This window comes from Panicum virgatum, chromosome 4N (assembly GCF_016808335.1).
Source record: "Panicum virgatum strain AP13 chromosome 4N, P.virgatum_v5, whole genome shotgun sequence".
In the NCBI taxonomy this organism is placed as follows: domain Eukaryota; kingdom Viridiplantae; phylum Streptophyta; class Magnoliopsida; order Poales; family Poaceae; genus Panicum; species Panicum virgatum.
This window is the reverse complement of record NC_053148.1, coordinates 25,294,403-25,322,195: the sequence shown is the minus strand read 5'-3', so window position 1 is coordinate 25,322,195 and position 27,793 is coordinate 25,294,403. Positions and strand designations below refer to the sequence as shown.

General features: G+C 49.1%; 1 protein-coding gene across 1 annotated transcript in view; it reads left to right on the top strand.

Annotated features, from left to right (window-relative positions):
• The first annotated feature begins 18,654 nt into the window (after positions 1-18,654).
• The window catches only part of LOC120669249 (actin cytoskeleton-regulatory complex protein pan-1-like), a 36,902-nt gene continuing 27,763 nt past the window's right edge, over positions 18,655-27,793 (top strand). The window contains exon 1 of the mRNA XM_039949029.1: positions 18,655-18,919. Coding sequence (XP_039804963.1) covers positions 18,655-18,919 — 265 coding nt within the window. The remainder of the gene's footprint in view (positions 18,920-27,793) is intronic.

Below are 27,793 nucleotides of genomic sequence, written 5' to 3'. Positions count from 1 at the left end.
CTTTCTGATGCTGCCTGATCTCTGACTCTAGAGTCGGTACTGCCTCAAATGCTGCACTGGGGGTATGATGCAAGAAGCCCAGACTCAACTGCTCGAACTCCTCGCATAACTCTGGAGGCATCTGGAAAGCCACGGCCATGTTGACATAACTCCTTCTGCTCAGAGCATCTGCTACAACATTGGCCTTGCCCGGATGATAGTGAATCTCCAGATCATAGTCCTTGACCAACTCTAGCCATCTTCTCTGCCGCATGTTCAGCTCATTCTGCGTGAAAATATACTTGAGGCTCTTGTGATCAGTGTAGATATCACACCGCTGCCCATACAAGTAATGCCTCCAAATCTTCAGAGCATGCACAACTGCGGCTAACTCAAGATCATGAGTAGGATAATTCAGCTCATGCCGGCGTAGCTGCCGTGAAGCATAAGCTATCACTCTGCCCTCCTGCATCAGAACACACCCAAGACCATCCTTCGAAGCATCACAATATACCGTGAACCTCTTCGTCTGGTCTGGCAGAGTCAGGACTGGCGCCGTAGTCAACCTTTTCTTCAGCTCATCAAAGGCCATCTGACGCTCATCAGTCCATACAAAAGCCACATTCTTCTCCAGCAAAGAAGTCAAAGGCTTCGCGATCTTGGAGAAATTCTCAATGAACCTCCGATAATATCCAGCTAAGCCCAAGAAAGATCTGACTTCCTTCACTGTCTGCGGTGTCTCCCACTCGAGCACATCCTTCACCTTGCTCGGATCAACAGCAATGCCTCCCTGAGAGATAACATGACCGAGGAATGGAACCTCGTCAATCCAGAACTCGCACTTGCTGAACTTGGCATACAGCTGATGCTCTCTCAATCTCTGCAACACGAGCCTCAAATGTTCCTCATGCTCTTCTTCTGTCTTGGAGAAGATCAGAATATCATCAATGAAAATCACCACGAAGACATCCAGATAATCCATGAAGACCATGTTCATCAGATGCATGAAGAAAGCCGGGGCATTAGTCAAGCCGAAGGACATGACTGTATACTCATATAGCCCGTACTTGCAGGTGAATGCCGTCTTCGGAATATCCCCAGGACGGATCCTCAGCTGAAAATAGCCCGAACGAAGATCAATCTTCGAGAATATACGAGCACCTCGAAGCAAATCGAAGAGATCCTCAATACGGGGCAGTGGATGCTTGTTCTTGATAGTGACTGCATTCAGCTCACGATAATCCACACACATCCTCTTCGAGCCATCCTTCTTATCTACCAGCAACAACGGAAAAGCCCAAGGAGAGAAGCTGCGACGGATATAGCCCTTGGCTAGCAACTCATCAATAGTCTTCTTTACTTCTTCATGCTCTATAGGTGCCATACGGTAGGGCCGCTTTGCAATAGGAGCTGTGCCAGGCAAGAGATCAATACAAAACTCAATGGCGCGTTCAGGCGGCATACCTGGCAAATCATCCGGAAAGACATCCGGGAATTCAGACACCATGCGAATACCGTCCGTGGGTCTAGCCTCCATCTGATGAAGAAATCCAGAAGGCTCTACTGCACTGATAACAACCTCTTGGCCACTGGAAGCTGATAGCAAGACTGTCCTCTGAGCACAATCTATACGAACTCCCCATTTGGCCAGAGTCTCCATCCCCAGAATGACATCAATGCCCTTGGTGTCTAGCACCATCAGATCAGTACAGAACTCTACTCCCCTCAAAGAAACACTGACTCTCGGGCAGTAAGTGTGAGACCTCAACTGTCCTCCCGGAGAAGATACTAACAGGCACCTCTTTAATGTGCTAGTATGAATACCATGATGCTCGACAAAAGACTGAGTAATGAAGGAATGCGTAGCACCAGTATCGAAAAGCACTGTAGCTGGATATGAATTAACCATGAACGTACCAATGACCACGTTGGGAGCCTCGGCCGCTGACTCGGCCGTCACGTGGTTCACCCTGCCCTGTGCTGGCGCCCTGGGCTGAGCTGGGCGCCCCTGCTGTCCCGCCTGCGCCTTCCGGGGGCAAGCGTTGGCGTAGTGCCCCGGCTGGCCGCAGTGAAAGCAGGTGCGAGGAGGTCCCTGAGCCTGCTGTCCGGTAGGAGCTGCCGGACGTGGAGCCTGCGGTGCCGGTGGAGCCGGTGGAACACGAGCCGGAGGTGCCGGTAACCTCGGGCCCTGACCTGCCTGCTGCTGTCGAGGCGGGTACTGCTGGGGTGGCCTCTGCTGGTACTGCTGAGGAGGCCGGTACTGAGGCTGGTACTGCTGGGGCTGCTGGAGTCGAGGACGAGTGTTGCTGCCGGAAGCAACGGGGACAACCTTCCTCTTCTTGTCCTCCATCTCCAGGTGCTTACGCTCAGTGTTGAGCGCACTGTCAACCAGATGGTTGAAGTCGTCGAAGCGGAGGTTGAGCAGCGCGTACTGGAGGTAGTCCTCAAGACCCTCCATGAAGTGCTCCTGCTTCTTGCGGTCATCCGCAACCTCGGCAGGGGCGTAGCGTGCCAGCTGAAGAAAACGATCACGATACTCCGTGACCGACATAGTCCCCTGAATTCTCAAAGACAGATAGATATCTCAAGATTAACTCAAGATTCATAAGGATAGAACAAGGGGCATAAGCTCAAAAGAAAACGCCGAATGATTATACTTAAGATTACCTGCTTCAGTGCAAGGAACTCCTTCTGTTTCATCTTCATAACGCCCGCGGGGACGTTGTGGCTGCGGAAACGCTCCCTGAACTGGAGCCAGGTGAGAGCCTCGCGGTCATGGACCGGGTGGGACTCCCACCAGTCCAAAGCTGCCCCTCGCAGCTGTCCTGCTGCGTACAAGACGCGCTCACGGTCATCGCACTGGGCGATGTCCAGCTGACGCTCCACTGCACGGAGCCAGTCGTCAGCCTGAAGAGGGTCGGACGTGTGAGAGAACGTCGGCGGGTGACCCCTCAGGAACTCAGCACGCCTGTCGCGAGGCTGCGGCGGTGGAGGAGGCGGAGGCTGAGTGTGAGCGTGCTGAAGAGCCTGAACAGTGTTGTTCAGGGTAGCCATCATCTGCATCTGGAGCTGGAAGTACTGCTCCGGAGTCAAAGGCGGCGGCATCGGGATCCCAGTACCCTGGTTGTTCTGACCCTGCTGCTGGCCAGAACCTGAACCGGTGCTCCTGGTGTTCACCATCTGATTTGAACAAAAGATTTCACGAGTAAGGATATTGCAGGAATAAATTCAGATGGATATGATAACTCTTAGCGGAAAAAGACTCAGCCATGATAAAGTAGACAGGATAGAGTTGACGGTTTTACCCCCAACGATCTAAGTCATTTTATTAATTAGTTAACTTTAACACCTGAGTGATTTTCTTTAAACAAATTTAAACTTCTAAGCTATGCAATCATTCAAAAATCCAAATCAAACATGTAGCATAATAACAAGCAGATAATTTTCACGACTTAGCCGAGTTTAACAATAGACTCGACTAACACAACGCGTCGCAGAACGTGCTATCGTGTTATTATAAAAAGGTCACCTAGCTAACTCATGGTGGTCAGATGACTGATTCAGGCCAAAATCTACGAAACTATTCTTCAGAGAAAGAAATCAAGGCAAGAGGGGTAAAAAGTCAAAGAAGTCAAGGGGTATAATAGTAAAATAGTTTCAGCAGTCAAGGATTAGAGAGAAGAAGTCCTAAAACTCGACCAGTTCTATCTAGGCTTCGTCCTACAGTCGATATGGCTCTGATACCACTCTGTAACACCCGGTTTATAAAAGAACATAAACCGAGCAATCATATACGTGCCAGGATCAAGTCACACGTATATACAACAGAATGAACAGTATATCATAGCACATATCACGTAAAAAGATATAATAAAGCGAATACGAATGTTATTTATTACAATAATGACAAAATGTCTGATACAGCGGAAGCGAAGTACAAAATACGATAAAGCTCTCCAAAGCTGAAGCAGGGCGCCACAGGGACGTCGACTGGGAGACGAAGCACCTAGAAGTCCTCGTAGTCCTGGTAGCGCTGAGCGAACTCCCTCGCGTCGGCAGGAACTGAGCAGCAGTAGCGTAGCCAAGAGGAAAAAGTAGAGAAGAGGCAAGGGTGAGTACACAACTTGTACTCAACAAGTATAACACAAACTATGAGGCTCTAGGCTGGCTGACTCAACTGCATTAGCTTTTAAGTGTTGGCAAAATTTTATTAAAACTATTTACTACGAATTGATGAATTACCATTGACCCAGTTACATAGTAATTAATCAGATTTAATTATACTACTACTGAGAACCATACCAAAACCAAGCCACCAAGGTAACCCCGAGAAGCACCTCCCTCGTCGGAAGGAGATAACTTCACTAATCAAAAGGAGGATCTGGGCCGCTCATAACCGTGAGCACGGCTAGTATACCAGTTTTACACTCTGCAGAGGTTGCACATCTTTACCCACAAGTCGTGAGCTACGCTAGTTGTTCATCACACTTCCTTAGGTGAGATGGCCAGCGACTCACTACGAGGCCTTTAAAAAGAATCTCGTTGGTAAGGCGTAACCGCGAGAGTTAGGTCGGCGACGATGGGGCCCACCTCCGGGGGTACAAGCACAGGAGCGCAATCCAAGCACAGACCAAGCCGGAGGAGCAGGGACCATTGAAGCTTACTACTCTTGCCCCGCAGGTAAGTTACTCCAAACCAAAAAGATCTAATTATTACGCCAAGTCTATCCCATTCTAGCCTTGTGGTAGCGCTGTTGTCCCAGGTTGTCGCTCTATGAACCGGTCCTTATGGAGAGTGGCCAACCAGGCAGTAAGCACCGTGCTGGCCCCCTAAACCATGTTTCTAAAAAAAACATCTTTTAATGAGAAGTGAGCCACTCAAGCCACACAGAGTGCCACTCTCAGAATTAAGTTCAAGTAAACCATTAATCAAATTAATTAAAAAGGACCAGAGTGTGTTATAGCGCAGCAACCTAGCACAACTAACCAAAATGCAACCCAAAGGTATATATAAAGGATATAAAGTGGCTAGGACAGTCCTTATAGGCATACAGTATTAAAATGCAGTATGAAATTGTATTTAAAGGTGATAGGTTGTTCATGTTATACTTGCCTTCCTCGTACTGCTCTGGCTGCTGCTCAAAGTGATCCGAAGACGGCTGCTCCGGGTACTGGTACTGAGGCTCCTCAGATGGATCAACGTCTACTCACGAACACATGGCCAAAACAATGCACAAAAATAAGCATACAAGCAAACTCTAACAAAAAGCTAAAGAACAGTACATCAATACATAAAAACAGCAAGAAAAACTAAGCTAAAACTATTCTACGCGTTACAACGATCGCGTGGATATAAAGAACGCTAAAAACGGAGCTAAAACGCATAATCTAGGCCTAAAACAAGGTTCAGGGGCTTATTTGTAAGAAAACTGATGTTCCAGGGGGTTTTCTGCTAAAACCGAGGACTAAAACGCAATTAACCATTAAATCTAAGGGCTAGCGTGCAAAAAGACCTAACTGGACTGCGGGTACTAATATTAGGAAGGTTAGGGGGTTATTTGAAAATAAAAGGACCTGAACGCTATTATTTTTGAACGCGCCAGGACTGCGGGTTGAATTCTATAAAGCGCAGGGGTTCTTTAGCAAAAAGGTCAGGCCGAACCGTTATGGGTGGCTTGAGGCTGTTGGATCTAGATCTGAGGGCCAGGATTAGACTGGTCCTAGATCTAATCTGGATCGCCCACGCAAGATCGGACGTCTAGGGGTGAGCTGGACCGCGGGCGGCGGCGCTGGGTCGCCGGAGCACGGCCCCGCGGCGGTGAGCTCGCCGGGGAAAGCCAATCCGGTGCTCCCGGGGTCCGCTCGGGGTTTGCTGTGGCCGTGGAGCTCCGCCGTAGCGTGCGTAACGCACTGGAGGCCACAGGGAGGCAGTTCGGGGCTGGGAACGGGCCCCTCGACGGCGAGGGCGGCTCGGCGGCCACGGAGCTCGCCGGCGTGCGATGTGCTGGCCTCGGGAGCGGGCTAAGGGCTAACCAAAATAGCGTAATAGGTTCGGGGGGGATTAACTGGTGCTCACCGAGGCTCAGATTGAGCGGGGAAGCGGCGCAGGGCGGTCGGCGATGAGGATCCGCGGCGGCGCTGGGTGGTGTTCGCAGAGGAGGGCGCTGCAGATCTCCTCCGTGCTCCTGGACTCGACGGATTGACGCGTGGAGTGCCTGCGAGGGATCCACGGCGGTCAGGGAGGCTCTGGGGTCGCCGGCGGCGAGTAATCGCGGCGAAGCCGAGCTCACCTGCGCGGCGGAGCGAGCGGTGGCAGCGGGTTAGAGTGCGGTGGCGGCTGAAGAGCGAGATGGGATGCAGGAGGGGTCGCGGGATGTTAATTTAAGACTCGCGGGGATCATGGGGAGGCGTGCCCCGCGCGGACGCCACGGCGGGGATTGCGGCCGTGTTGCGCGCGCGGACGAAGCGGAGCGCCCAACGGCTCGGCTTGATCTGGTTCGAGGGCGAGGCTTCTAGAAGGTCGGGCGGGCGTGGGGCTAGGCTGGTTGGTGGCCCTGCGGAGATGGGGGGGGTCCACGGTACAGAGGAGCGAGGGGCGGTTGAAGCAGAGGAATCTTCGGCGCGGGGAGGAAGGAGAAGCTGACGAGGTGGGGTCGCTTGTCAGCGGCGGGGCGAGCGCGGCCCGAGCGGGGTGACGCGGGGGCGCGCTGACGAGCGGGCCCAGGCGGTGCGGGTGAGAGAGAGGGGAGCGGTTGGGCCGCTCGCGGTGAGCCAGGCCGGGGAGCGGGCTGGGCTGGGGTCTGGCTTGCGGGCCTGCGTGGAGAAGGGCTGAGGCGCGTGGGCTGGACCGCCCGGGAAGGGAGAGGGAAGTGGGCCGGGTTGTTTTGGGTTGGGTTTTCTTTTTTTCTATTTCTATTTCTATTTATAAACCAATCAAAGTTTGAATTCAAAATTTGAATTTGAATTCAAACCACACTCAAATAAAATTATGCACCAGCATGAATGCAACAAAAATTTAAACTTATGATAAATTTTAATTAATTAAGGAACAAAAATTAGATTAAATGCCAACTAATCACAATAAACCTTAGAAAATTTAACTAAAGCCAATTAATTTATTAATAAATTCTGAAATTTAAAATTAGGGTGTTACAAGATTTCACGAGTAAGGATATTACAGGAATAAGCTCAGATGGATATGATAACTCTTTGCGGAAAAAGACTCAGCCATGATAAAGTAGACAGGATAGAGTTGACTGTTTTACCCCCAACGATCTAACTCATTTTATTAATTAGTTAACTTTAACATCTGAGTGATTTTCTTTAAACAAATTTAAACTACTAAGCTATGCAATCAGTCAAAAATCCAAATCAAACATGTAGCATAATAACAAGCAGACAATTTTCACAACTTAGCCGAGTTTAACAATAGACTCGACTAACACAACGCGTCGTAGAACGTGCTATCGTATTATTATGAAAGGGTCACCTAGCTAATACTCATGGTGGTCAGATGACTGATTCAGGCCAAAATCTACGAAACTATTCTTCAGAGAGAGAAATCAAGGCAAGAAGGGTAAAAAGTCAAAGAAGTCAAGGGGTATAATAGTAAAATAGTTTCAGCAGACAAGGATTGGTGAGAAGAAGTCCTAAAACTCGACCAGTTCTATCTAGGCTTCGTCCTACAGTCGATACGGCTCTGATACCACTCTGTAACACCCGGTTTATAAAAGAACATGAACCGAGCAATCATATACGTGCCAGGATCAAGTCACACGTATATACAACAGAATGAACAGTATATCATAGCACATATCACGTAAAAAGATATAATAAAGCGAATACGAATGTTATTTATTACAATAATGACAAAAATGTCTGATACAGCGGAAGCGAAGTACAAAATACGAATAAAGCTCTCCGAAACTGAAGCAGGGCGCCACAGGGACGTCGACTGGGAGACGAAGCACCTAGAAGTCCTCGTAGTCCTGGTAGCGCTGGACGAACTCCCTCGTGTCGGCAGGAACTGAGCAGCAGTAGCGTAGCCAAGAGGAAAAAGTAGAGAAGAGGCAAGAGTGAGTACACAACTTGTACTCAACAAGTATAACACAAACTATGAGGCTCTAGGCTGGCTGAGTCAACTGCATTAGCTTTTAAGTGTTGGCAAAATTTTATTAAAGCTATTTACTACGAGTTGATGAATTACCATTAACCCAGTTACATAGTAATTAATCAAGTTTAAACATGTTACTGCTGAGAACCAAACCGAAACCAAGCCACCAAGGTAACCCCGAGAAGCACCTCCCTCGTCGGAAGGAGATAACTCCACTAATCAAAAGGAGGATCTGGGCCGCTCATAACCGTGAGCACGGCTAGTATACCAGTTTTACACTCTGCAGAGGTTGCACATCTTTACCCACAAGTCGTGAGCTACGCCAGTTGTTCATCACACTTCCTTAGGTGAGATGGCCAGCGACTCACTACGAGGCCTTTAAAAAGAAACTCGTTGGTAAGGCGTAACCGCGAGAGTTAGGTCGGCGACGATGGGGCCCACCTCCGGGGGTACAAGCACAGGAGCGCAATCCAAGCACAGACCAAGCCGGAGGAGCAGGGACCATTGAAGCTTACTACTCTTGCCCCGCAGGTAAGTTACTCCAAACCAAAAAGGTCTAATTATTACGCCAAATCTATCCCATTCTAGCCTTGTGGTAGCGCTGTTGTCCCAGGTTGTCGCTCTATGAACCGGTCCTTATGGAGAGTGGCCAACCAGGCAGTAAGCACCGTGCCGGCCCCCTAAACCATGTTTCTAACAAAAGCCAATTTTAACGAGACGTGAGCCACTCAAGCCACACAGAGGGCCACTCTCAGAATTAAGTTCAAGTAAACCACTAATCAATTTAATTAAAAAGGACCAAGGTGTGTTATAGCGCAGCAACCAAGCACAACTAACCAAAATGCAACCCAAGGGTATATATAAAGGATATAAAGTGGCTAGGAAATCCTTAAAGGCATACAGTATTAAAATGCAGTATGAAAATGTATTTAAAGTGATAGGTTGTTCATGTTATACTTGCCTTCCTCGTACTGCTTTGGCTGCTGCTCAAAGTGCTCGGAAGACGGCTGCTCCGGGTACTGGTACTGGGGCTCCTCAGATGGATCAACGTCTACTCACGAACACATGGCCAAAACAATGCACAAAATAAGCATACAGGCAAACACTAACAAAAAGCTAAGAAACAATACATCAATACATAAAAACAGCGCACTAAACTACTCTAATACTGTTCTACGCGTTACAACGATCGCGTGGACATAAAGAACACTCAAAACGGAGCTAAAACGCATTTTCTAGGCTAAAAACAAGTTCTAGGGGCTTATTTGTAAGAAAACTGAAGTTCCAGGGGGTTTTCTGCTAAAACCGAGGGCCTGGACGTAAATAAACATTAATTCTAGGGGCTGACGCGCAAAAAGGACAGGTCTGGACGGCGGGTCCAAAAACTACAAAGCTCAGGGGCTAAAGTGTTAAAAACTGGACCTGGATATAATTATTTTTCAACGCGCTAGGACTGCGGGTTGATATCTAGTAAACCGAGGGTCTCTTTAACAATTTTACCAAGCCGAATCGGTATCCTCAGATCTGATCCGTTGGATTCAGATCTGGCGGCTCAGATCTAAATGGGGCAAGATCTAATCTGGATCGTTGGCTACGGATCTGACGGCAGAGGTGAAAAGGGGCACAGGAGGCGGCGGTGGGCTGCCGCCGGCGACGAATCCCGCGGCGGCGCTCGCCAGGGACTCGCCGGAGCTTGCTAATCCGGCGTTCTGGGGCTCGTTTCGGCCTACAGTTTGTCCTGGGAGGTAGTACGCCTCATGATTAAACCACTGGTGATGTTTTGGAGGTGGTTTGGGGCTCCGAGCGCGATCCCCGTCGGAGATGGCGGCTCGGCGGCGGCAGGGAACGCCGGGGAGCTCGCGCTGGGCAGTTCTGAGGCTGGGATCGGGTTCTGTGGGTTCGGCATGCGTGCGCAGGGCCAGCGCAGGCCATGGCAGGGCACGGCGGGGCTAGGCAGCACTGCAGCAAGGTCCGCCGCGGCAGAGCGGGGCATGTGCGGCGGCGGGAGCGCCGGCGTGCGAGGTCCAGGCTCCAAAGTGCACCACGGGTTAAACTAGCTAGCGCAAAAGCAAAAGAAGACCAGGCTAGCGCTCACCGAGGGTTTGAATTGGGGAAAGGACCGGCGCAGGGGTGCTGACGGCGAAGTCCGGCGACGGCGCTCCGGGCTGCACGCTGGCGGAGTCGGTGTAGCGGTGCTCCGGTCCTCTGGACTCCACGAATCGACTCGTGGAGTTCCTGCGAGGAAGTCACGGCGGTCAGGTCGGCCTGGGAGGCTCCGACGGTGTAGAATTGTCTCGGCGGAGCCGCTTACCGGCGGTGGGTGCTCTGCTCTGGGCAAGGCGGCGGCGCTAGGGTTTGCGGCGGCGATTGTGAGGCGAGGTGGGGAGTAGGGGGTCCGCGGGGGCGCTACTTATAGGGCGGCGGCCAACTTGGGCGTGCGTGCCCAGGATGGAACCTCGCCGAGATTTGCGGGCGGGGATCTCGGCCGGGTGTTGCGGGAGGAAGGTGACGATGCTGACGGCTGGGCCCGGGCTGGCAGGGGCGGGGCGCGTGTTCTGCGGCTGCTGCGCGAGCGGGCTCGGGGTTGGGTCTCTGGCGCGTGGGCCGCGCAGCGGTCTGCGGGAGAGGGGCGCCGACAAGCGGGCCAGCCTTGTCAGTGGCAAGGCGTTGATGCGGGCGAGCGAAAGCGCTGGCTGCGTCGCTGGCGGGTGGGACCGGTGGATCAGGGCGGACGACGCGCGGCGCGGGCGAGCGAGCTGCTGCGCGAGCGGGGGTGCTGGGCTGGCTGAGGCGCTGGGCTGGAGCGGATTGGGCCGCGCGTGGAGGAGTGGTGCGCTCGCGGGCTGAAGGTGGCGTGCGGGCTGGGCCGAAGTGGGCCCGCGGAAAGGGAGAGGGCTTGGGCTGCTGGGTTGGGCTCGGGCCGGACTGGGGAGAGAGGTGGGCTGCGGGTTGGGTTTTGTTTTGGGTTTTTCCTTTCTATTTCTAAGCTTTTCTCCTACTAAATCAAACAAGGTTTGAATTCAAATACCAATTTGAATTCAACCACACTCAAACAATTAAAGTTATGCACCAGCATGAATGCAACACAAAAATTTAAACCTATGATAAATTTTAATTACTTAAGGAACAAAAAAAATTAGACTAAATGCCAACTAAACACAATAAACCTTAGAAATTTAAATAAAGCCAATTTAATTTATTGATAAATACTGAAATTTAAATTAGGGTGTTACATACCCTACCCCCTTAAAGAAATCTCGTCCCGAGATTTAGCTGGGCTGGCTAGCAAAGAGATCTGGATATGTCTTCTTCAACTCATCTTCTCGCTCCCAAGTAGCCTCAGCTTCACTGTGATGGCTCCACTGAACTCTGCACATCTTGATGCGCTTGTTCCGAGTAACCCTCTCCGACGTCTCCAGAATCTTTACCGGATGCTCAGTATAAGTCAGATCTTCCTGGACATCGACTCCATCCAGGGGTGCCTGCTCCTCGGGTACTCGCAAACACCTCTTCAGCTGAGATATATGGAAGACATCATGAACTCCTGAGAGACTGAGAGGTAACTCCAGGCGATAAGCAACTTCGCCTTTCCGCTCTAGCACCTTGAATGGCCCCACATACCGAGGTGCTAACTTCCCTTTGACATTAAATCTGCGGATTCCTCTCATCGGAGACACCTTCAGATATACATAATCACCGACACTGAAAGTCAGGTCTCTCCGTTTGCCATCAGCATAGCTCTTTTGTCTGCTCTGCGCAATCCTCAGATTTTCTCGCACTGCCTGAACCATCTGCTCTGCATCATCTATGATCTCAGGGCCAAAGAGCTACTTTTCACCAATCTGATCGCAATAGAGAGGAGTCCTGCACTTTCTGCCATACAATGCCTCAAATGGGGACTTCTTTAGACTGGCCTGATAGCTGTTGTTATATGAGAACTCAGCAAATGACAGGACTTATCCCAACTAGTACCATACTGAATAGCACAAGCTCTCAGCATATCCTCCAACACTTGGTTGGTTCTCTCTGTCTGCCCATCTGTCTGAGGGTGATAAGCCGTACTGAAGCGCAGCTTCGTATCCAACGAATCATGGAGCTGCTCCCAGAACCGAGAAGTGAACTGAGACCCTCTGTCAGATATAATCTTCTTCGGCACACCATGCAAGCAGACAATCCGAGAGATGTACAGCTCTGCAAGTCTAGCACCGGAGTAAGTAGTGTTCACTGGAATGAAGTGAGCAACCTTCGTCAATCGATCCACTACTACCCAAATGGAGTTGTACCCTTTCTGAGTACGAGGCAATCCAACAATGAAGTCCATCGTGATTTCCTCCCATTTCCACTCTGGAATCTTCAAAGGCTGTAACAGACCTGCTGGCCTCTGGTGCTCAGCCTTGACACGCTGACAGGTGTCACAAATAGCCACGTACTCTGCCACTGAACGCTTCATCCCATACCACCAGAAACGTTCCTTCAGATCATAATACATCTTCGTGCTGCCCGGATGAATAGAATATGCTGTATCATGGGCCTCACTCAGAATCAACTTCCGAAGATCCTTCACATCTGGCACACAGATCCGGTTCTTGTACCACAAAGTACCCTGATCATCCTCTCTGAAATGAGGAGCCTTGCCCTTCTTGAGCAACTCACGAATCTCCTGCAGCTTCTCATCATCTTTCTGATGCTGCCTGATCTCTGACTCTAGAGTCGGTACTGCCTCAAATGCTGCACTGGAGGTATGATGCAAGAAGCCCAGACTCAACTGCTCGAACTCCTCGCATAACTCTGGAGGCATCTGGAAAGCCACGGCCATGTTGACATAACTTCTTCTGCTCAGAGCATCTGCTACAACATTGGCCTTGCCCGGATGATAGTGAATCTCCAGGTCATAGTCCTTGACTAACTCTAGCCATCTTCTCTACCGCATATTCAGCTCATTCTGCGTGAAAATGTACTTGAGGCTCTTGTGATCAGTGTAGATATCACATCGCTGCCCATACAAGTAATGCCTCCAAATCTTCAGAGCATGCACAACTGCGGCTAACTCAAGATCATGAGTAGGATAGTTCAGCTCATGCCGACGTAACTGCCGTGAAGCATAAGCTATCACTCTGCCCTCCTGCATCAGAACACACCCAAGACCATCCTTCGAAGCATCACAATATACCGTGAACCTCTTCGTCTGGTCTGGCAGAGTCAGGACTGGCGCCGTAGTCAACCTTTTCTTCAGCTCATCAAAGGCCATCTGACGCTCATCAGTCCATATGAATGCCGCATTCTTCTCTAGCAAAGAAGTCAAAGGCTTCGCGATCTTGGAGAAATTCTCGATGAACCTCCGATAATATCCTGCTAAGCCCAAGAAAGACCTGACTTCCTTCACTGTCTGCGGTGTCTCCCACTCGAGCACATCCTTCACCTTGCTCGGATCAACAGCAATGCCTCCCTGAGAGATAACATGTCCGAGGAATGGAACCTCGTCAATCCAGAACTCGCACTTGCTGAACTTGGCATACAACTGATGCTCTCTCAATCTCTGCAATACGAGTCTCAGATGCTCCTCATGCTCTTCTTCTGTCTTGGAGAAGATCAGAATATCATCAATGAAAATCACCACGAAGACATCCAGATAGTCCATGAAAACCATGTTCATCAGATGCATGAAGTAAGCCGGGGCATTAGTCAGGCCGAAGGACATGACTGTATACTCATATAGCCCGTACTTGCAGGTGAATGCCGTCTTCGGAATATCCCCAGGACGGATCCTCAGCTGAAAATAACCCGAACGGAGATCAATCTTCGAGAATATACGAGCACCTCGAAGCAGATCGAAGAGATCCTCAATACGGGGTAGTGGATGCTTGTTCTTGATGGTGACTGCATTCAGCTCACGATAATCCACACACATCCTCTTCGAGCCATCCTTCTTATCTACCAGCAACAACGGAAAAGCCCAAGGAGAGAAGCTGCGACGGATATAGCCCTTGGCTAGCAACTCATCAATAGTCTTCTTAACTTCTTCATGCTCTATAGGTGCCATACGGTAGGGCCGCTTTGCAATAGGAGCTATGCCAGGCAAGAGATCAATACAAAACTCAATGGCGCGTTCAGGCGGCATACCTGGCAGATCATCCGGAAAGACATCCGGGAATTCAGACACCACGCGAATACCGTCCGTGGGTCTAGCCTCCATCTGATGAAGAAATCCAGAAGGCTCTACTGCACTGATAACAACCTCTTGGCCACTGGAAGCTGATAACAAGACTGTCCTCTGAGCACAATCTATCCGAACTCCCCATTTGGCCAGAGTCTCCATTCCCAGAATGACATCAATGCCCTTGGTGTCTAGCACCATCAGATCAGTACAGAACTCTACTCCCCTCAAAGAAACACTGACTCTCGGGCAGTAAGTGTGGACCTCAACTGTCCTCCCGGTGAAGATACTAACAGGCACCTCTTTAATGTGCTAGTATGAATACCATGATGCTCGACAAAAGACTGAGTAATGAAGGAATGCGTAGCACCAGTATCAAAAAGCACTGTAGCTGGATATGAATTAACCATGAACGTACCAATAACCACGTTGGGAGCCTCGGCCGCTGACTCGGCCGTCACGTGGTTCACCCTGCACTGTGCTGGCGCCCTGGGCTGAGCTGGGCGCCCCTGCTGTCCTGCCTGCGCCTTCAGGGGGCAAGCGTTGGCGTAGTGCCCCGGCTGGCCGTAGTGAAAGCAGGTGCGAGGTGGTCCCTGAGCCTGCTGTCCGGTAGGAGCTGCCGGACGTGGAGCCTGCGGTGCCGGTGGAGCAGCACGAGCCGGAGGTGCCGGTAACCTCTGGCCCTGACCTGCCTGCTGCTGCTGTCGAGGCGGGTACTGCTGCGGTGGCCTCTGCTGGTACTGCTGAGGAGGCCGGTACTGAGGCTGGTACTGCTGGGGCTGCTGGAGTCGAGGACGAGTGTTACTGCCAGAAGCAACGGGGACAACCTTCCTTTTCTTGTCCTCCATCTCCAGGTGCTTACGCTCAGTGTTGAGCGCGCTGTCAACCAGATGGTTGAAGTCGTCGAAGCGGAGGTTGAGCAGCGCGTATTGGAGGTAGTCCTCAAGACCCTCCATGAAGTGCTCCTGCTTCTTGCGGTCATCCGCAACCTCGGCAGGGGCGTAGCGAGCTAGCTGAAGAAAGCGATCACGATACTCCGTGACCGACATAGTCCCCTGAATTCACAAAGACAGATAGATATCGGAAGATTAACTCAAGATTCATAAGGATAGAATAAGGGGGCATTAGCTCAAAAGAAACCGCTGAATGATTATATTTAAGATTACCTGCTTCAGTGCAAGGAACTCCTTCTGTTTCATCTTCATAACGCCCGCGGGGACGTTGTGGCTGCGGAAACGCTCCCTGAACTGGAGCCAAGTGAGAGACTCGCGGTCGTGAACTGGGTGGGACTCCCACCAGTCCAAAGCTGCCCCTCGCAGCTGTCCTGCTGCGTACAAGACGCGCTCACGATCATCGCACTGGGCGATGTCCAGCTGACGCTCCACTGCACGGAGCCAGTCGTCGGCCTGAAGAGGGTCGGACGTGTGAGAGAACGTCGGCGGGTGACCCCTCAGGAACTCAGCACGCCTGTCGCGAGGCTGTGGCGGTGGAGGAGGCGGAGGCTGAGTGTGAGCGTGCTGAAGAGCCTGAACGGTGTTGTTCAGGGTAGCCATCATCTGCATCTGGAGCTGGAAGTACTGCTCCGGAGTCAAGGGCGGAGGCATCGGGATCCCGGTACCCTGGTTGTTCTGACCCTGCTGCTGGCCAGAACCGGAACCGGTGCTCCTGGTGTTCACCATCTGATTTGAACAAAAGATTTCACGAGTAAGGATATTGCAGGAATAAGCTCAGATGGATATGATAACTCTTTGCGGAAAAAGACTCAGCCATGATAAAGTAGACAGGATAGAGTTGACTGTTTTACCCCCAACGATCTAACTCATTTTATTAATTAGTTAACTTTAACATCTGAGTGATTTTCTTTAAACAAATTTAAACTACTAAGCTATGCAATCAGTCAAAAATCCAAATCAAACATGTAGCATAATAACAAGCAGACAATTTTCACAACTTAGCCGAGTTTAACAATAGACTCGACTAACACAACGCGTCGCAGAACGTGCTATCGTATTATTATAAAAGGGTCACCTAGCTAATACTCATGGTGGTCAGATGACTGATTCAGGCCAAAATCTACGAAACTATTCTTCAGAGAGAGAAATCAAGGCAAGAAGGGTAAAAAGTCAAAGAAGTCAAGGGGTATAATAGTAAAATAGTTTCAGCAGACAAGGATTGGTGAGAAGAAGTCCTAAAACTCGACCAGTTCTATCTAGGCTTCGTCCTACAGTCGATACGGCTCTGATACCACTCTGTAACACCCGGTTTATAAAAGAACATAAACCGAGCAATCATATACGTGCCAGGATCAAGTCACACGTATATACAACAGAATGAACAGTATATCATAGCACATATCACGTAAAAAGATATAATAAAGCGAATACGAATGTTATTTATTACAATAATGACAAAAATGTCTGATACAGCGGAAGCGAAGTACAAAATACGAATAAAGCTCTCCGAAACTGAAGCAGGGCGCCACAGGGACGTCGACTGGGAGACGAAGCACCTAGAAGTCCTCGTAGTCCTGGTAGCACTGGACGAACTCCCTCGTGTCGGCAGGAACTGAGCAGCAGTAGCGTAGCCAAGAGGAAAAAGTAGAGAAGAGGCAAGAGTGAGTACACAACTTGTACTCAACAAGTATAACACAAACTATGAGGCTCTAGGCTGGCTGACTCAACTGCATTAGCTTTTAAGTGTTGGCAAAATTTTATTAAAGCTATTTACTACGAGTTGATGAATTACCATTAACCCAGTTACATAGTAATTAATCAAGTTTAAACATGTTACTGCTGAGAACCAAACCGAAACCAAGCCACCAAGGTAACCCCGAGAAGCACCTCCCTCGTCGGAAGGAGATAACTCCACTAATCAAAAGGAGGATGTGGGCCGCTCATAACCGTGAGCACGGCTAGTATACCAGTTTTACACTCTGCAGAGGTTGCACATCTTTACCCACAAGTCGTGAGCTACGCCAGTTGTTCATCACACTTCCTTAGGTGAGATGGCCAGCGACTCACTACGAGGCCTTTAAAAAGAAACTCGTTGGTAAGGCGTAACCGCGAGAGTTAGGTCGGCGACGATGGGGCCCACCTCCGGGGGTACAAGCACAGGAGCGCAATCCAAGCATAGACCAAGCCGGAGGAGCAGGGACCATTGAAGCTTACTACTCTTGCCCCGCAGGTAAGTTACTCCAAACCAAAAAGGTCTAATTATTACGCCAAGTCTATCCCATTCTAGCCTTGTGGTAGCGCTGTTGTCCCAGGTTGTCGCTCTATGAACCGGTCCTTATGGAGAGTGGCCAACCAGGCAGTAAGCACCGTGCCGGCCCCCTAAACCATGTTTCTAACAAAAGCCAATTTTAACGAGACGTGAGCCACTCAAGCCACACAGAGGGCCACTCTCAGAATTAAGTTCAAGTAAACCATTAATCAATTTAATTAAAAAGGACCAAGGTGTGTTATAGCGCAGCAACCTAGCACAACTAACCAAAATGCAACCCAAGGGTATATATAAAGGATATAAAGTGGCTAGGAAATCCTTAAAGGCATACAGTATTAAAATGCAGTATGAAAATGTATTTAAAGTGATAGGTTGTTCATGTTATACTTGCCTTCCTCGTACTGCTCTGGCTGCTGCTCAAAGTGCTCGGAAGACGGCTGCTCCGGGTACTGGTACTGGGGCTCCTCAGATGGATCAACGTCTACTCACGAACACATGGCCAAAACAATGCACAAAATAAGCATACAGGCAAACACTAACAAAAAGCTAAGAAACAGTACATCAATACATAAAAACAGCGCACTAAACTACTCTAATACTGTTCTACGCGTTACAACGATCGTGTGGACATAAAGAACACTCAAAACGGAGCTAAAACGCATTTTCTAGGCTAAAAACAAGTTCTAGGGGCTTATTTGTAAGAAAACTGAAGTTCCAGGGGGTTTTCTGCTAAAACCGAGGGCCTGGACGTAAATAAACATTAATTCTAGGGGCTGACGCGCAAAAAGGATAGGTCTGGACGGCGGGTCCAAAAACTACAAAGCTCAGGGGCTAAAGTGTTAAAAACTCGACCTGGATATAATTATTTTTCAACGCGCTAGGACTGCGGGTTGATATCTAGTAAACCGAGGGTCTCTTTAACAATTTTACCAAGCCGAACAGGTATCCTCAGATCTGATCCATTGGATTCAGATCTGGCGGCTCAGATCTAAATGGGGCAAGATCTAATCTGGATCGTTGGCTACGGATCTGACGGCTGAGGTGAAAAGGGGCACAGGAGGCGGCGGTGGGCTGCCGCCGGCGACGAATCCCGCGGCGGCGCTCGCCAGGGACTCGCCGGAGCTTGCTAATCCGGCGTTCTGGGGCTCGTTTCGGCCTACGGTTTGTCCTGGGAGGTAGTACGCCTCATGATTAAACCACTGGTGATGTTTTGGAGGTGGTTTGGGGCTCCGAGCGCGATCCCCGTCGGAGATGGCGGCTCGGCGGCGGCAGGGAACGCCAGGGAGCTCGCGCTGGGCAGTTCTGAGGCTGGGATCGGGTTCTGTGGGTTCGGCATGCGTGCGCAGGGCCAGCGCAGGCCATGGCAGGGCACGGCGGGGCTAGGCAGCACTGCAGCAAGGTCCGCCGCGGCGGAGCGGGGCATGTGCGGCGGCGGGAGCGCCGGCGTGCGAGGTCCAGGCTCCAAAGTGCACCACGGGTTAAACTAGCTAGCGCAAAAGCAAAAGAAGACCAGGCTAGCGCTCACCGAGGGTTTGAATTGGGGAAAGGACCGGCGCAGGGGTGCTGACGGCGAAGTCCGGCGACGGCGCTCCGGGCTGCACGCTGGCGGAGTCGGTGTAGCGGTGCTCCGGTCCTCTGGACTCCACGAATCGACTCGTGGAGTTCCTGCGAGGAAGTCATGGCGGTCAGGTCGGCCTGGGAGGCTCCGACGGTGTAGAATTGTCTCGGCGGAGCCGCTTACCGGCGGTGGGTGCTCTGCTCTGGGCAAGGCGGCGGCGCTAGGGTTTGCGGCGGCGATTGTGAGGCGAGGTGGGGAGTAGGGGGTCCGCGGGGGCGCTACTTATAGGGCGGCGGCCAACTTGGGCGTGCGTGCCCGGGATGGAACCTCGCCGAGATTTGCGGGCGGGGATCTCGGCCGGGTGTTGCGGGAGGAAGGTGACGATGCTGACGGCTGGGCCCGGGCTGGCAGGGGCGGGGCGCGTGTTCTGCGGCTGCTGCGCGAGCGGGCTCGGGGTTGGGTCTCTGGCGCGTGGGCCGCGCAGCGGTCTGCGGGAGAGGGGCGCCGACAAGCGGGCCAGCCTTGTCAGTGGCAAGGCGTTGATGCGGGCGAGCGGAAGCGCTGGCTGCGTCGCTGGCGGGTGGGACCGGTGGATCAGGGCGGACGACCCGCGGCGCGGGCGAGCGAGCTGCTGCGCGAGCGGGGGTGCTGGGCTGGCTGAGGCGCTGGGCTGGAGCGGATTGGGCCGCGCGTGGAGGAGTGGTGCGCTCGCGGGCTGAAGGTGGCGTGCGGGCTGGGCCGAAGTGGGCCCGCGGAAAGGGAGAGGGCTTGGGCTGCTGGGTTGGGCTCGGGCCGGACTGGGGAGAGAGGTGGGCTGCGGGTTGGGTTTTGTTTTGGGTTTTTCCTTTCTATTTCTAAGCTTTTCTCCTACTAAATCAAACAAGGTTTGAATTCAAATACCAATTTGAATTCAACCACACTCAAACAATTAAAGTTATGCACCAGCATGAATGCAACACAAAAATTTAAACCTATGATAAATTTTAATTACTTAAGGAACAAAAAAATTAGACTAAATGCCAACTAAACACAATAAACCTTAGAAATTTAAATAAAGCCAATTTAATTTATTGATAAATACTGAAATTTAAATTAGGGTGTTACACATGGTATCCGGATGCAGAGTGACAATGGAGTTGTCATCATTGGTGGCTTCTTCCTCTCTAGGTTCGCCGTCGAGTAGTCCTTTTTCCCCTTCGGATCGGAGGAAGACGGTTCGCCTTGGTTCACCATGAGTGTGGAGTATGACGAGGCAGTTGGTAGTGTGGGTGCATTTGCTTAATTGTGTTTTGTGCTTTTGAGGGCGTTTTTGTCCCTAGGTTAGGGTGCCCCTGATTGTGGTACCTGACAATATGCTACAAAAGCCAATTTTGAGTGGTAGAATCGGAAAGTGGGCTTATGCACTTGTTGAATATGATTTGGCCTATGAATCTTTGAGAGCTGTTAGAGGCCAAATTGTACCAGATTTCATTGTTGAACATCAGATTAATGAAGAACATGCTTTGGAAGTTGGCTATGTTACATGCACACAATGGAAGTTGTTCTTTGATGGATCGGCTTGTGATGATGGTCAAGGGATTGGTGTCGTTTGTTGACAGTCGTTAAGTGTGAAATATGACCGTCAACTATACTCATAAAAGAAGGAAAACCATACCTCTTACTCGCATATTTGTATCACTAACCTAGCTCCACAGTTGTTTTCAAGGATCTATGATTTCAGGAGCACAAGTTCGGAGTAAGAAGAAAACATGACGAATACGTAGACAAAGTCGCAGAAGATCGCGTCCTGTGTAACACATGCAAAGGAGGCCCACAAACTAGACCAAACTGAGCAACGTAGCCCAGGCACCGACCATCTAACATCAGGACCCACCAGGCAGTGTACTAGAGAAAGGCGGTGGCTAGAACCGCCAAAGTGGGGCCGGCCGAACCCATGGTTCGGCCGAACCTGGACAGACGCTAGTCTAGGTGCACTTTGGTGGGAAGATCACTCTGATCCTCCTGAAGGAGGTTATCAACATTTCCATGTTTATCTTGGCGGGAACCAACCTCAAGGAGCTATAAAAGGGGCCTCCCACCACTCTCACCACACACACCATTTGAAGGCCTCTCTCTCTCACTCTCTTGTGACTTGTACTCCTTAGGGTAGTGGAGCTAGGCTAGTACCTCATCTCTTTAGCGAATCCAGTCGTCCTCGGGGTCGGCGAGCAATCCTCGGCCTCTGGTATGGATTGGTATTCTGAATTTCATTATGCTATTCATATTGAGTTCGTTCTTGGTTATCTTGCCATGTTCGTAGCTTGCTTGGCCTTGATCTAAGCTTTATCAAGTTATACTAGTTGCTTGCTTAGACCAGATGATCTGGGTAAGGATATTGGTTCATTGTGCTTTCGGATATGACGGTGCTCGACGGTGTCACTGGGGTAGACTGCAGGTGGTTACAGCCCTGTCGGTACGCCGGGAAGCTGCTTCTCGGTTAGCGTACTCCCCGACGTTCGGGTATCGTGTAGGAGTTCATGCAAAGATAAAACGGGACTGGATATTCTCCAGTGCGGGTCATTCTCCCTGATGTCCCTAATTTCCCGGCACCTGCAACTCTAAGCATGTGGCTAACATAACTTATCTGCTAACATGAATAGTATACTAGGATCTGTGCCAATGCTCCCACTAACCTTAGGTGTGCTTGTTTATTCTTTATTCATGAGAGTTGGCTGTTCTATGTGTGTCAAATTACCCCTGATTATCCTTTATTTATCACTTACCCTAGCATAGTTAGTAGTCTGCACCTTATTTCATAATGTCATGGTTATGGAACTAGTAAACATCTTTACACAACCTAGCCATCCCATGGGAAAATATAAATAACGATACCCTGAATACTTCCGGGTGAAATGCTACAACGGTATACCGTGCGCTTGCAGATCTTTCTGTAAACGTTAAGACATACCAACACAGCATTTCCGTGTGGCAGAACCAGTCTGAATTACACAAGATCAAGTGCACTATGCATCTTAATCGGAGTAATTCTTGGTCTGTCGGGTAATATCCCGATATAACCACTGAATATCCGATCGAAACACATGTATATATCCCGCACGAAGGCGAGTTGGAGATACAGTGATTCCACAATATTTTACATCACATAGATAAGAGGTGAAATTTACAACAGAGTTTGAAGCCAGTACAATAAAGTTCTAGCTTTTTTTACAACTTTATTTAAAAGAGAAGGAGTAAAAGTAAGCTATGCTTACTTTAGAAGTTCTACAACAGAAAAGAAACACAACTATATACAAACGTTGAAGGGTAGATGCCATGATAAGCTCAATCATGACATCATTCCTCTGAGTCATTGCTAGTTAAAGTGGGTTCCCATTCCATAGACCAGCCAGAAGGTAGAACACTAGGCCAAGTCCGACTAGTGTTCGGTTCTTCCAAAGTCATTCCTAAAAAACAAAGTCACCAAAAGCCTGAGTATACTAATACTCAGCAAGACTGATCCGATACAGTAGCCCTTTAACTAGACATGCTAGCTCAGAAAGGCTCTGGGTTTACTTTTCCTGAAAAAACCACAAGGAGTAGGTCCTTAATTTCAATTTTAGCTTTCAAATTCTAGTTGAATTAACCATTCTAGGTATGCACCTATCTAATTCCACGATGTTTGAGATCACCATGGTAGAAGAATTAACATCATCCAACCATATTGAGATCATCATTGTTCCACTTATTACTCTATGCAGCAAAGGGGTTAAGCAGTCTCAAACATCGTGAGAAGCGGACGATTCTGAATCGAATTCCAACATAGCACACACACTTGGAGTACCGTCGAGTCACTCCCAAGCAACCTTTGGCTTTTCATTCCGGTTCATGGATCAGGGCCACTCTCCCCGACTACAGAGAATCGCACTTCTCTGCACCTGTGATTGTTGCAACATTACTTGACTCGTAATAATATATATCATCCTATCTCTAAAAGAGAGTGGGGGGTATGTCCATTTGCTGGGCCGATCAGTTACTAGGCTTGCCGCGTACCATATTTACGGCCTGTGGCTAGTACTTTCAAACGCTTAACCACCGCTACTACACACTGCGGCCTTAATAAATTATCAACACAGACGGATCACAATGAAGCTGTTGACCAAATCCATCCATGGTCCTTATAGTGATTGCAAGAAGTAAACAATCAACTCTTATAAATCTTGTGAGTGACAGGCAATCACTTGACTTTTACTGGTCCTATTAGCATAGCATCTAAACGGACTCAGTTCTAGTATTCTAACAATAGGTACCTAGAATTATGCATCTATATTTTCATTCAACTCCAATAACTTAAATGCACAAGAAGACAGTACTCAATTATATAATTTTAAAAAAAATGGGAGTATGTATCGGGGCTTGCCTGTATTGATGTCTATAAAGTCAATAGACTTTGGATCTTCCGAATCCGAGTTCGAAGCTTCAGTTAGTTCAACAATATTAGCCTGGGCTTCAGAAAAATCCCCGTCTGATTCCTGAGTAAGCTCGTACGTTACGTCGGCTAACGGGGTGATTTCTATATGTAATGCAATAGTTGGAAAAAGTAAGGTACTATACTTGAGTATAGTTTTCCTTCACGAAAAAGATTATGGATTCAATCTAACAAACATTTCAATTCATCCATGTTAGGTACTTCAACTACTCAAAACAACATGGAGAAAGGTTTTTGAAATAATTTATAGAAAGGATTTATTTAATAACACCCGAAGAAGGAATCCTTGGAAAAGCATAATTTAAAGTCCAAAAATGAGTTTTAAAAGATCATAAAAATCTGACTGTAGTTCAAAAAGCTCATGGCTCAAAGCTCACAAAAAAATTTCCAAACATGGTAAATGGTTAAAAAGAGCTATTTCTTACTCCTATTTTTAAAACTTGCCTCACAAAGTTTCATAACAAACTCATTGTACTGTCACATAGAGCTAAACACAAGGTGAATAACAAAACTAATTTTGCATTTTTTTTATTTTTGTACAATTTACTATGAATTTTCAAAGCTCACAAAGAAAAGAACTTGAATTCTTACAAAAAGACCCTTGGAAACAATTTAACTACTGCAAAAAGGCCCTTGGCCGGCCCAAAACAGGGGAAGGGGATGGGCAGGCGGCGCCGGCGGGATCCCAGCGGCTCCTATCGCCGGCGACGAGGGCTCGGGTGGGGAAAAGAGAGAGAAGCTCAAACCGCACCTGTAGGTGCCTGGGATTGAGGTCGGTGTGGCCAGGAGGTGGGTTGCCGGCGAGGAGGTGCGGGCGGCGGCAGGTGAGCTCGTCGGCGAGGGTGCTCAGGTGGAGGAATGGCGGGGTTGAGGGGCTAGCGAGCTTGACTGGAGCACGGTGAAGCTTGTTAGGGGGTGGTGGGGGTCGGGGTAGTGCTATAGTGGTGGATCGGGGTTCGCCGGAGTTGGAAAAGGGCGGCGGCGGTGGATGATGGTGAAGGAAAGGGGTAGCTGGCCAATTTATAGGCCGAGGAAGGGGAAGATGAGTACGCTAGGGTGGGGATGAACTCATCGGAGGCTGGGGGTGAGTTCCAGCGTTAGTGTTGGCTCTCCAGGGGGCGGCTGGCGAGAGGGCGGGCTACGGCGGTGTGGCATGCATGCGAGGAGCTAGCAGGGCAGCTAGGGTGGCGGCGGAGAGGGGTACTTCGACGCGTGGGGCGGCACGGGACCACAGGCGGGTGAGAAACCGGCGGCGGTGGCCCAAACCACGGCGAGCGGTGGCGGGGCAACGCCCCTGTTTCTCGACAGAGGAGAGGGGAAGAAGAAAACTGTGGATGGACTTGTTTGTAATTATAGAAAAGTTAAGAGGGCTTTTCATAAACTCAAATTTCCCATTGATCCAGGGCTCAAATGAAAAAGTGCCCAACAACTTTCATGTTATGCAAATTCTCACTAGACCAAAGGATTTGGAGATATTTTCAAAAATGCAAAAGAACTTTATTTCATTAAGGAAAAATACTTTTAATAACAAATATTCCTATACTTTTGGGCTGAAATGCAATATTGCTACCAAATTAAGTATTAATAGCCTATTGGTAAGAAGGCCCTTAACAAAGCTAAAATTACTCCCTATGTCAAATCTTTTTGCACAAAGGGATTTATAACTTTTTTAAAGAAGAATACCAAAATACCCCTACTTAACACTGCAAATTTTTTGCAGTCAAACAACAATTAACACAAAGTACACAAGCTAAACTTTATTTTAAAAGCTAGACACCTGAAGTGTCACAGCCTACCCCCCTTAAAAGAATCTCGTCCCGAGATTCCAGATTAGGAATGGGCTGGAAAACTAGGTACCTGGATTCGTTCTAAGGAAGTCGGGAAAATTTCGTCGGAGATAATGCTCAGTTTCCCTAGTAGCTTCTTCCTTGGTATGATGTTCCCACTAGATCTTGTACATTTTAACTTTTTCCCTTCTGGTCCTTCTTTCCTTACTATCAAGAATTTTCCTTGGGTACTCCATGTATGATAGATCTGGCTCTACTCCCAGGTCTTGTTGCTCGATAATTTCCTCAGAGATTTGTTGGTGTTTACCGCCAATCCTGCTCAGGGATACCCTTAGTAGTAGGGTTTGTAGGTAGGGATCGACGGCTCTGGAACTCGATGGTGCAAGGAACACAAAGATTTAGATAGGTTCGGGCCGCAAGTTGCATAATACCCTACGTCCTGTGTGGTGGTTTGTATTGCCTTAGGTGTAGATGTGTTTCGAGGGGGTCCCTGCCCGCCCTTATATATCCGGGGGGACAGAGTTACACGAAAAAGTCCTAGCTGAGTACATTTGGAGTCCTTCTACAACACGATCGGGTATTTTCCTTGTACTGCAGCTAGTTCTACGCCTATTCGGGTAGTTACAAAAGAGGTAAGGTACATTCATGAGCTATCCCTTACTCTAGAACATTCGATGTCTGTAAGTAGTCTCGCTGCCCCGGGTTTGACAAGCCCCCGAGCTCTTAATAGCCGAGTCCTGCAGGCGTCGTGTACTTGGCTGGGCGTCTTCGAGTTCTTCGAGTAGTCTGAACATCCTTCTGGTTGCTTCTGACTCTTCCTTCAGATACGTCGAGTAGTCCTTCAAGTACTTCCGTTTGCTTCGAGGCTGTGAGGTGCTCAAGCACCGAAATCTTGATCATATATGGTGCGCGAAGTACTCGCGCTCCATATGGAGTAGCCCCCGAGCCTTAGGTTGAATCGTAGAATCAGGCTGAGGGTCACTTCAGTCTTTTTCTTCTTCTTTATTTTTCAAAAAATTTGAAAAATAAATCTCTGATACATATATTCCGCAGCCCCTGAGTCTTGAATTTAAATCCCTCCATTTAGATTTAAGAATCAATATAAACTCATGGTAAAATTGAAAACTTCCCTGAGAAGGAAAGAATCTGTTGGCATCCCAAATATTCACAAAATTGCCCCTGAAGACCGTATAAAGCCGGTTGAAAACTTCCAAGGGTTTTACCCCTTGAACTCCTGGCCGCCGTCAAACTCAGATTTCACATTTGCCTCTTCTCAGTCAAAATCTAAAAGCCCCTCTCGTAGCCCCCGAGCCAAAACTCGTGACTTTGAGATGACTTTGAGGAGGGAACTGTCGCCAATATGTCCACAGGTTGGCGTAAAAGCAAGATGTCTGAATCAATGGTCCGGGAGTTGGAGAATATGGGTCTCCTCCAAGAGCAGAGCGTAAGCCAATGGCGCGCTGGTGAAGGAGAAGATTACCCCATGGAAGGTACCCTTGAGACCATTATGTTTCGCGATTTTGTAGAACGTGGTCTCACTCTTCCCGTGTTAGAATTTTTCTATAGACTTGTTCAGTTTTGGGGAATTCAGTTACATCATCTCACTCACCAATCCATCTTGCATCTTTCAATTTTTACTCATTTATGTGAGGCATTCCTTGGAATTCTCCCCCATTTCCACCTTTTCCAACATTTCTTCTTCCTTGTTCCAATCCCTAATACCACCAATCCCGCCATCGTTGGGGGATGTGAATTGGTACTCCGCCCAGAGAACCGAGGCGAGTACTTGGTTTATGATCCGGCGGGTCAAGGAGCCGAATGGAAGAAATTCTGGTTCCATGTTGGGAACTTTGAATCCCCACTTCCAGAAAGGATTGCTGGTGCCCCCCAAGTCCAGGAGAGCTGGTCGAGTAGAGGACCTAGTGGCAAGCAAGTTGAAGCCATTCTTCGTGCGATTGCCATTATTAAGAAAAAGGGAGTCACTGGAGATCATGTGGTCTTCTCATTTATTAGTCGCCGGACGCAGCCTCTCCAGCTGCGAAAGCATCCTGCCTTTAGATATGAAGGTATGCAGGATCCCACTCAGAACCAATGGCTCAGTCTGAAGTAATAAAGAGATGCAGCAAAGTACTCGATAACTTCGACAAGTCTTTGACGCTTTCAACACTCTTCTCGGCACAAAATCCTCCCAAGAATGCCTGGGTACGTGCTTTGGATACCATGTCGAGTACTTGTAGTTAACTATTTTTGATCTTCTGACTAAGTATTGGCTTCTTTCTGCAGAAGAATTATAAATCCTGGTATTGTATGCCTCCGACTTTTGCAAATGCTGATTCTGATGACAGCAAGAAATGGAAGGTGGCTCCCGGATCAATGTTGCAGAGGAAAGTTCCCTGTCTTGATGTCGGCGAGTAAGTATATAATATTTTGTTGATTGTATCCCGTTTGCCTCAGCTTTTGTAACACCCTAATTTAAATTCCAGCATTTATTAATAAATTTAATTGGCTTTATTTAA